Here is a 10,865-nt window from a genome sequence, read left to right as displayed (position 1 = left end):
TTCCTCTAGAGTTTCCAAAGTTAAAGGCCATTCAGTCCAGAAAACCATAAATTTCCATGCTGAAAAGGATGCAGCTTCATGGCCACAATGAGGAAAGAACTTTCTAAACGCACTTGTGTTACACATTTTACAACAGTCAGCATATTTGAGCCAAATATTCTCACAGTACACTGCTGTTGTTTCAGAGATGGTAAACATATGGTTCAAATGTTTTAAAGAAAGATTGTTTTTTTTTTTTTAATCTTTTCTAGTGTAGCATACATGTCAAGACTGAAGTTCAGTCTCAGATACTCTATTAGATTAATGGCGATGATTGGTGAATCAGCATCAGTTCATTGTAATTGTCCTCTTTTTGCATCTCTGTAGCTGTTTAGTGTCTTTTTAGTTATTTTGAGTGTATATGTGGTCATTCTTAAGTCTTTTAATGATCATTCTTCATCCATTTGTAGCAATTCTCCAAGAAATGTGGTCTCTTGTCACCACAATATTTGTTAATAGTCACTTAAACATGTCAAGGGGGCCTGTGCACAGGTATGTTTGTTCATTCCACATTAAACATGTTAGATGCTTTCAATAATGCCACAAAAAATAATATCTTTTCCATGCAGGCTTAATACTTCTATTTTCAATCTGTTTGCTACTGCGATATTTTGAAGAGTGACGCACAAAAAGGGCATTTCTCATCGCTCCCGAAACGATGCAACAAGCCAAAACAAAAGAAAGAAAGAAATAAAACCGTCTGTGACACGTTCCGTTACACCTGAGAGTGACGGCAGCTGGACTCGTCTGTCTACCCCTGGTTTTGCTTCAGCTCAGCTGTAGCTCATACATACCCTCCCTGCTGCAGCAGCGCTTGGCACGTTTGCCAGACAGATTAATCAAAACCAAAAACCCGAACAGCGTGTCTGTCCAAAGAAAAACTTCATCCATGTCTCTCACCACAAAGGCATTTCCTGTGGTAATAATGTTCTTAAAAGTAACAAATGCCACTCAGCAGCATGGGAAACCAGCTAGGACATTGGAGTAATGTTTCTGTTTCCAGTGACAGGCCTCCTAAAAGGTTTCCGGCAACATAAAAAGACACTAATAGAAAACTCTGAGGCGCAGGGTGATGGAGGAGCCATGCTGGCCAGTCGGGATGACTGATGCTCTACCTGTTGGCATGTTTGCTGCTGCTTTGATGCTCATCACAGATAGTGAGCTTGGCTGGAGATGCTGCCCCTTGTGATGGGATGGGATTTAACCAAACTGGACCGTCTCCAGGTGGGAAGTACTCGTTTTCTGTAAAATACTGATGACAGAAATATCAAGAGTTCCAGTTTCGATTTTAAATTTGACCTCAAAGAGGAGGTCAAGTCATTGCAAACCAAAAGGTGAAGACACAGATCAAAGGTGTGAACGTTTAAGTTGAGTCACTATGGAGTTCATCACTTTTAATAGCTTCAGGGAACTTACAGCTTATTTAAGAGTGCTTTAGTCTGCTTTGAAATTCTTCAAACAAGAGATGTAGTGATGAAAATGTGTCAATGTCACTTTGAACTGAGGGCCTGTATTTATAGATTTAACAGAGCCTCGTTTTGACACTGAGCTCCATTAATTGAGCCCTCCGCAGACATCTCCCTGCATCTAAAATAGGTAGAAAGTCCATTGTGGAGGTGATGAGGGACAAAGTAGGCCAAGGACTTTCAGAGAAAATAGACTGTGAATCACAGAGGGGGCCGGATCATCCTGGGAAAGAACAGGAAATGAGAATGAATGTGGGTTAACAATAATCCTGGAAATTAAGTGTGCAGACAGTCAGTGAAGTAATCAAGAGAAGAAATACTGCATGTGATGAGATGTCAGGTTTTATTTCACGGCACAAACTTGATTTGATGGCACAAACTGCTTATATTTTTTATCTCGAGGGCTATGGATGAATAGTATTATTAGTGAAATGTGAAGATTCACACAGTTTGAAGATACTGAATGCAGATAAAGTGAAAAAGAACTACTTTCTACTAAACTGTTTTTATTTCATAACCATTCAGGGTATCAATAATGTATTTCTTTTTACAGCAACACAAATTGTTATTGCTCAAGGTGAGTCATGGAGGGAGAGCTACCCCAGCCTGTCATTGGGTGATAGGTCACCAGTCTATCACTGGGCTAATGGAAAAAGACAGGCGACCACAAACACTCAACTTGTACTTGAAGCTAATTTAGAATCACCAATTAAACCAACATACACAGGACTGTGGGAGAAAGCCCACGTACGCACAAAGAGCATATTCACACAGAAGAGGCCCCACATAGGAACCATCTTGCTGAGGTGATGGAACTAAACACTACATCTCCACATTGCCAACCATGAAATTAACTACATCTTGAGATGTGAGATGTGATTATGTATCATTAGAATATTCTGTATTTGCTATAGCTAACACTTGAATGAAGGACTTATTTCTACTTTTATGTTGTACTCCACCTTGTTTCATAAAAAAAAACAAAAAAAAACAGGATGCTGTTTAAACAGAATGCTATGAAAGTTGTATTGTAGAAATTGGGACAGGTGCATGTTTGCTATTGCGTTGTATCGTGTCTTCTTTTAGCAACACTTGTTGTCTCTTTTCTTGTAATTTGTGCTTCATAATGGACCTTTCATGAAGAGATAGGCAATCAGGCAAGTTAAGTATTTCAGTATTTTGCGAAAGAGCCATGCTTTTTTTTAATATGTGTAATACAGATGCTGGCTTGTAAACTACACCATGAGTAAAAGTTTGGAGGGTCTCTCACCTCTTCAGCCTGGAGGACCCAGCGTACGTTTAGACCTATTCTAATCTTCCCTTCTGAAATCCTCTTTTTAACTGACGTGAGCACAACTTTGTTAATCCTGAAGGGAAACTAGATTGGTGTAAGAAATATTACTGATCAAAGGAAAAACGGAGAAGATCAAAAATCATTAGTCATTACGTAGGGATGTTGCAGTGAGCAGGAATGACCTCACGTACCGGTCCTTATTGCAGCAGAGCTGAAGAAGCATCTGTCTGAAGACACCACGTTATATAGAGGATGTGCAGTGCTGTCCATTGTGTCGAGAAACTTCTTTTCACAATCATCTCTCGTGCAGTCCCCACCACCGAGCCAGCATTTTTTAATCAGCTTGTTTATTTTCTTTGAGTCACTGACTCTGATACTGCTGCCCCATCAGATGCACTTTTCACCACACTTTCAAAGGATATGAAGACCCTAACCCACCCCCCCTCAAAAAAGTATGCTGTGCCTCTCATCGTAGACACCCTCAGTGTTGCATATTTGCAGTCCTCTACTACCTCCACCTTCTCTCCCAAGATTAATATTGTGTTTACTTGTTCATGACCCTCCTTAAAACCAGAAAATCTATTTTTTGCCTTCTTTACATTCAAGATCAGGTAATAGTTTCTGAGGATTATGAGCTGTACTGGAAGTCTAAGCTATACAGAGCAATAAGAAGCTCTGCGATTCTGACCACCCTCTCAGACACACAACCCTTCATTCAGTCTTACAAACTGTGCTCTAAATCAGAAAATCAAAGAAAATGATCCTCAACAGTGTGGCCTACTTTGTCCAGATGATATTGGTCTAGTTGAAGCAAACAGATTCAATTACATTTCAATCAGCTTACTTAAAGAGCACAACTCTCACAGAAGACATTATAAGGCACTTTAAAAAGAAAGAAGTTCAATGCAAATTCAATTAGATATAGTTGACTTCAGTCCAAGTATAAACCGCTCTTATAAACCGGTCTTACTCGCTTAAATTCATTATAATAGCACTCACACTATGTCAATTAATAAAAAGTTCCCTTGCAAATGAGACATAGTTTAAGATGGTATCTTTAACTCTAACCTAATATGCCCATATGTCAAGAACAAAAATTTCTCCGATTACACCCTTATGACGTTACAGACCTAATGCCCATTAATCCAAACAACTGCGATCCCCAGCAGGTGTTTCATTTTTCTGTTCCAAACCATTTAAAATGTTTAAAAGGGAGACTTGAAAATGAGCATGACAAAAAAAATATATATATATATTTTAAAACTACATGTCTTCAATAAACTGTAAGACAAAAAAAGATGAAAATCCCTTGTGTCGTTTGTTTGCCTGCACTGCCCTCATGTGGTGACATACATTACTGCATGCTAACGTCAAAGAATTACTCATCATTTCAAAACATCTGCACAGTCTTTATTTACAGGTCATTGCATGACAAAAAACATACACATGGTGGTGACAGAGGGCTCAGGTTCAATGGTAACGTGCACTCAAACTATAGTAGAAATTCTAAATAAACATAGCAAGGTTCCCCTTCTTATGAGGATGAGTGATGTCGTAGGTAGTGTAAGCTGTGTAAGGTTCCCCGCCTCCAGCACAGAGACAAATCCAATAAATTCAAACTTGTGTATAGTATTTGCAGTTCATTGCTTTGCCCAATGAGGAACTGAATGACTGCAGGCCAATTCCAGCTCTACAAAACATACTTTTACTCCATAGCTTAAAATCGACAAACAGTATCCTTGTTCACTTCACAGCAGATCGCTTAGCCGACTCTACACATGACGGATTCCTCGTTGTACAAGTATAAACATGAATGTTAACTGCTCAGGAATGACAGAGGTGAAAGCATTTTATGGGGGTTTATTCTTTAAAAAAAAAAAAAAAAAAAAAAAACATTCAGGGGTACCACACGTATAACTGATCAAGATGGTGGATGTTTGTTTGGAAATCTTAGTAAAGTGGAGGATGGAGGGTAGATTCTGGGGAGGCGATACGGGGTGGGCTGATTCAAACAAACCCATGGCACTTGGATCTAATAAGGGAATAAAATTAGGCTTTTGAACGGGAAATAGATCTGTGGTAAGGCGTCTGGGGAAATAATAATGATATTAGTCTCATAAACCTGACTCGCACAAAACTTTTACCAATTATTTTCGCCTACACTCCGCATGAAGACCTGTACAAGCTTGTGCCCGTAGTTAGAACTGCAAACAGTCGACAGATATTTCACTTGTACGTCCTTTGATTTACACTCTTTCGACTAGAAATCTAATCGTACTCCTTTTAGTTTTGGTTTCAAATGAGTGCTCCGTTATTTGCCGACTATCAGCCTATATGTTAATCACAAGCAACAGGGCAGGCAGAGGGGGTGCATGATTCTGAGAGAGTCAAAGATCTGAAGGTAATTTCTTCCTCCTATACGCCATTATTAGCTACAGTACATCTGCATGTACATAAGAGCAGTTTCACCTGTAGATAAAATATGTTCAAGTATGTTAGAAGACTTCTCTATGCGACTGGCAAAAAAACAAAAAAAGGTTTATTTGCTTATCTCTTCTGCGGGAAAAATTCAAAACAAAAAAAGAAAACTGAAGCGAGTTCCCACCGCAACCTGAATACCATGCTTCTTAAAAGAGAAAATAGCCTAAACTAAATGAAAAATGCTTTGACATCAGCCTCTTCTGTGTCTTCCCTTAAAACATGTGGGCCAAGTAATTGGACAACACCAGAATTCAGTCTGTTGAGTCCTTATTGAAAGAAAGGAAGTTAAACTGAACATAATGTACAACATAGTGCTTAAACTGACCATCGTTACCTAAATGAGACTCACATTTCAGTTTTTGGGTGGTTTTTTTTTTAGTTCCAAATTTGTTATGTAGCCATTGCTTGTCTCAGGGACGAGATTGTAAATCCGATATTCAGACATTTTAGACAAAGGCCTAAAAATTAGAAAAAAAATTAGACTGAAGAGCTGAAAACAAATAAGAAAAAACATGTGCGATCAAAAACACACAAAAATTTATTAAACGAAACACTTAAGTAAAAAGAAGCAATCCAAAACTCTACAACTTTCTCCTGACTTACATGGAGCAGCAGGATCAGGCTTTGATGACTAACAGCAATCTGGCTACTTCCTTCTCACAGCAGCAGTATCTTCTTCTTTCAGGACAAACTTTTTCCTCAGAGCTTCTGAAATCAGTGTGGCCGAGTCCTCCTCCCTGAGGGACATGCAGCCTCTATTGTATCTGAAATGACTCAAAGCAGAAACAAATTGTCACTTGAAAAACAGCGAGAAAGTAGTGAACATTGTGCTTTTCATTTACACCAACACCCCTCACCTGTCTTTGCTCATCTTCATTCTGTTCATGTCCTTCAGTATGTCTGTGACATCAGCAAAACTGGTGGACTTTGATAGTGACACGGTGTCCTCCTCTGCCTCCCTGAAGTCCATGCTGGGTCTGTCCAGATCAAAGGTGGCTGATGCCGTCATGGAAACAGGCGGCAGAGGGTCGTGGACCAGCTCTGACACCACGGAAACATCCTTCTCATCCTCCTCCTCCTCTTCTTCCTCCTCCTCCTCTTCTGTGACATCACTGATGACAAAGGAAGCGGGAGCCATGGTGGCCGGCTGGTAGGGCGCGGCCTCGAAAGGCGCCATGGAAAAGCTCATGCTTGTGTCATCTGGGGAGAGCAGGTCAGGGGTCAGGGAGTTGGAACCTGAAAGATAAGAAATGAGTCCGTCTGTTCACTTTTGTTGAGGGGAGTTTGTTTCTCTGTGGAAATATACCACACAGAATGCCCAACTAAACTGAACTAAACTCTTTTCAGCTCTTCTAAGTTATGTCTGTCTTTGCAGAACTTCATTATTTCATGAGACAACTATTATTTATTATCATAGGATCTGCATGACCTAAATGTTTAAATACATCAAGTGAAACCTACTGAACTGAAAGCTACTAAACAAGGAAAGGATTATAGTGTCTCATTGTGTCTCTCAGGAGTCTTTGACGTGTGATGACCAACTGCCAAAGAAAAGTACAGATAATCTTATATTAGTCACTGACCCACAAACTGATTCTAAGACATCTTAGTAGAAAAGAGCTTTAGTAGAATCAGGTCGGCCGACTTGGCAACAGGATAATCAATGACATGACGAAAGCAATTCCTTTAACGAATAGTTATGTGTATTTAATTAAAAACATCAAATCAAGTCTTAAATCTGCAGGATTGTGAGCAGCTTCATGAATTGTCGTCTTTGGAATCGATAAATACAGAATCAGTTTCCGTCTGCAGCTGCGATGTTCTTGTTTCAGGCATTCAGAGGAACAGTATAGTGCGACGCTTGTCTGCTCGGGTTTCCTACCAGAATCGTTTGAAACGATCTTGGCGATCTGAGCTCGTAGTCTGCTGAGCTCATCCTGCAGGGCTGTAGTACGGTTCATGGCAGTCACGCCGGGCTTTCTCAGCCCCTCCATTCTCTTGCCCTCGCGACGGAAGTTGGGCACAGAAGAGTTCCTGTGGAGCACCAGGAGTGGTGTGGGTCGCCATTCGTGTTTCAGAGGACGTGAGTCACTCCTGAAAAAAGATGAGTGATTAGTATCACCAAACAGCAGTTTTTAATTCACGACCAACCAAATGCGCTCGAGCACGCATTTCACTCTGTGCTTAATGTCTCTTTCCTTTTGACCAAGAAAATTGACATGTGCTGATTAAAGCTTGCTAAGTAAATGCAGCTATCCAATCTCAACTAACTCAATGCAATAGCACTGAAATAAAACTTTTTTTCATGTTCATGTATTTCAGCTATTATCATTAAAAACATGGAAAAAACCATACCAGAGCTGAATCAACATCTTTCTGAAACAGTATGTTAACATTGTGCAGCGTTTCAATAAGCTGCACGCGCACAACTAATAACCTGGAATATTAGTGAGGTTTAATACTGTTAAAAAGATATGACTTAGCAGTGCTCCACAACCTCCATGTTTGACTTTGAGGGAATCAATGCAGACTTACCTCACTCTGGCATATGTTTCCTCTTCATCAGCAACAATCCAGGCTATGTCTGCCAGGGTAGGAACCATGGGGCCATCCATAGGGCGAAGAGAGGGCAGACCAGGTAGCTCCTAATGCACAAAGACGCAAGTTGATGTAAATCACACAGAAGAAAAGTTATTGGGAGTAATAAGACGGCACAGTTTCAAGACGAAAGCTTAACACAGATTGTTAGATGTACCTGGAAACATGCCCTTTGTGGAGGTTTGAGTGGCAGAGTTGAACCTATTCTTCTAACAACACTGCGGGTCGATCCATGAGGCTTATTCTGCCAGATAGGTATAACTTCCTGCAGAAGACACAAAAACATTACAATGCTGCCCTCAAATTACAAAATGCTTTTTTACAGATTTCTAACTCTGAACAGTTTTGGGAGGTAGAAGCCTATGTTAAACAAGCAAAACCAAAATAGTATAATTCTGATAACAGCTAGAGCACAAACTTACCGTTTCTGCTTCCATAATGACGATGGCTCAGTCTCATTCGTTGGGAAGTTGCACACCAGGGCTTGGGTGCTTGGAGCGTCTGAAGACCAAGCAGTTCAGTTAACAGATGTCATGTTAGCGTGCATGCCAGTTCCTAGGATTAAAATGCGTAAACTAGTTAGAGCGTCTGCTGAGAGAGACAGCAAGAGAAACTAAAAAAAAAATCACACAAATGTTCCACTCTTTTGAGGCTCCTGTCAAAACATTTTTGCCGGCGTCAAATTCAAAACAAGGACATACTTTGCAAATAACAATAACCTTTGTTAAGATTGGTTGCAGTTGCTCGTATCTTTAGCAACATAAACTAGCCATCACTTTTAAATAAGTCAGTGGGTCAAAGTTATCTGCACATGGAATTGCTACCAATAAATGCGGCTTTTTGTATGTGCACAAAAATATTATTGGGTCCACCAGTAACTGTAAGAATTGTTAGAATAAAAATAATTAAAGGGCTTATGAAAATATAACACTAGCAGCCTTGCTAAGCCAGCTACTGCTGTCACTTTGTCCTCTCACTGGGACAAAAAAATATTTCATTTATAGGGGAGGAGGACTATTCTGATGGCTAAGCTAACTAACTCGGGCCCATCGATTATGCTAATAATAACACCGCATTCCGCATCAACTGGTGTTTCTGGTGATATTCAGGTAAGGATGTATCTAAAAAAAACAGCCATTAGTGCACTATGAATGCAAATTAATTTTTGGCAGATTTATCAAGAGCCGGTTGCTAACTTAGCAACGGGTATCTAACACACAGGCACCGTCAGTTAGCTTGGGGACAGACCCTTGACACGTAGCTATTTATTTCATCGACATTTGTCAGTATATTTCCCTAATTTTCGCAAATTTCAGTCCACGCTGCAAAATGGTAACTTACGAGAGATTATGGATGGATCACGGAATGCTAACACATTACAGTCTCAGACAGCAGACACTTCTCCTCTTCGTCTTTCACACTGTTGTCGTTGATTAGGCCTGAAACCAGTGTCTCTCTGCCCTGCGACGTGATTGGCTGTGAGCCTCGTGAGCTTCCCTTATCAGAACCAATCGGAATTGGCTCAAGATCGCCTTCTGCAGATGAATAGGAGCACTACAATTAAGGAATCATTTCCACCGCTCTAAGATGAAGGGGAGCGATGTTTGATTGAGGGACATTCAGTTTAAACAGTTCGCAAACTAAGGTACTAATGTCTCTTTAGACACTTTCTGCTTTTAGATAATTTTCAGTTAAGTCCTTGCATCTGACCATTTTTAGGTGAATGTGTTATTTTGTCTGTCAAGCCACTTAACACTAACCAATGAACCTAAATAACAAATAACCAACCAACCATACAAAACATAAAAAAGAAACCAAAGAACAGATCATTCATGAAAGGATTTAATTTCAAATGATGCCTGTCACAAAAACTCATATTTTGTCCTCATTTGTTCATTGCATCTATGAAAAATTTTAAAAAGACAGACAGACGAAAGACAGTTTGACAGACACAAAGTAGTATTTTTGCATGATAAAGGTGTTTTCCAAAGACCTAGCAGTCGAAAACTTGACATATCTCAGCATGGTGTGCAGTGTGTCCTTAAAACTATGTACAGCAAATGAGCAGTCTGAAAGTTACAGTGCCCACCATAACGCTTGGGACATTTGACATTGTGACTTGCATGTCACATTTTTCTTTGAGTTGCCCCTCTACTCCTCAGTGTACAATTGCAAGTTAAATGATTCAGACAGGAAAACAGGAAAAGAGTTCCTGATGAATATTGGGAGCAAATTCTGGGATCCGATGTGACAAAGACACATTTGTCTGCTTCAGGAGAGGTAGAGCATATTTGTCAAGAGTCTGGCTAAGCCTCTGTAGCCCCTACTGTAAAGTACATACATTTCAAGGATTGATAATTCACCTGAAGAGGAGATGAGAGTCAGTTAGAGGAAATTTAACGATGAGCACTCTGCTTTAGAATATTTTAAAGATCTTTTTTTGTCTCCACTAGATCTCTCCATGATCAAAATGTGTTATACTCTTTTAGATCAAAATGGGTCAACTAAATTTCTCTGTCACTTCAGCTACTGAGTCATTATTCATGAGTCAAACCTTCAGAAGAAATCTAAACAGCAACTGTGCGTGACTTGCAGTCTCCATAAAAAACATTGCTTCTTGAAGCTTCTTTAAGGTTATTTGGACAAACTATAACTTGATCCTACCTATGAAACGTTTTGAAGCTTTTTGGGTTTGTGTGGCTTGTTATAATTAGTGGAAAATCTATTCTGCGTTACAATAACAAATTCTAAAGCAAAGTGTCAGGACATCCATCATGAATTCCATTGCAAGAGAAAGTGAATCATGCAGCTGCAGCTGTGTTGATTTTTGTGTGTTGATCTTCGTTTATTTTGATTTATATTCCCCAAACCCCTTTCTAAATATTTTCTTTCGTTAAATCGTAATTAATATGCATTACCAATCACCTTATTTATCCATTTTCATTTGATATGACATAGAGCTCTTAGTCACCCGTTGTAGCAGGGGG

General features: G+C 39.7%; 1 protein-coding gene across 4 annotated transcripts; it reads right to left on the bottom strand.

Moving 5' to 3' along the window:
• Positions 1-1,500: 1,500 nt before the first annotated feature.
• mtfr1l (mitochondrial fission regulator 1-like) lies at positions 1,501-9,343 on the bottom strand. Of its 4 annotated transcripts, XM_072365123.1 has the most exons (8): positions 9,220-9,343; positions 8,301-8,433; positions 8,036-8,143; positions 7,816-7,925; positions 7,163-7,374; positions 6,138-6,516; positions 5,884-6,053; positions 1,501-1,728 (listed from the first exon to the last, which is right to left on the bottom strand). In XM_072365123.1, the coding sequence occupies exons 2-7, from the start codon at positions 8,313-8,315 to the stop codon at positions 5,927-5,929; spliced, it is 951 nt and encodes a 316-aa protein (XP_072221224.1). In that variant the 5' UTR covers positions 8,316-8,433; positions 9,220-9,343; the 3' UTR covers positions 1,501-1,728; positions 5,884-5,926. The 4 variants fall into 4 exon arrangements, with proteins under 4 accessions (XP_072221224.1, XP_072221222.1, XP_072221225.1 ...); XM_072365121.1 differs by lacking the exon at positions 1,501-1,728 and having other exon boundaries at positions 4,686-6,053; XM_072365124.1 differs by lacking the exon at positions 1,501-1,728 and having other exon boundaries at positions 4,686-6,044.
• Between the last annotated feature and the right edge of the window lie 1,522 nt (positions 9,344-10,865).

This window comes from Leuresthes tenuis, unplaced genomic scaffold, assembly GCF_036924035.1.
Source record: "Leuresthes tenuis unplaced genomic scaffold, fLeuTen1.0.hap1 SCAF_15, whole genome shotgun sequence".
Lineage (NCBI taxonomy): Eukaryota > Metazoa > Chordata > Actinopteri > Atheriniformes > Atherinopsidae > Leuresthes > Leuresthes tenuis.
Note: the sequence above shows the minus strand (reverse complement) of the source record. Positions and strands in the feature narration are given on the sequence as shown.

Bases quoted from the DNA above. Each gene is read 5' to 3' on its own strand.
- mtfr1l (XM_072365123.1), bottom strand. The intron at 7,926-8,035 runs GTACATCTAACA...TTTGTGCATTAG, and splicing joins CACAAAGGGCATGTTTCCAG to GAGCTACCTGGTCTGCCCTC. The intron at 7,375-7,815 runs GTAAGTCTGCAT...ATCTTTTTTCAG, and splicing joins GAAACATATGCCAGAGTGAG to GAGTGACTCACGTCCTCTGA.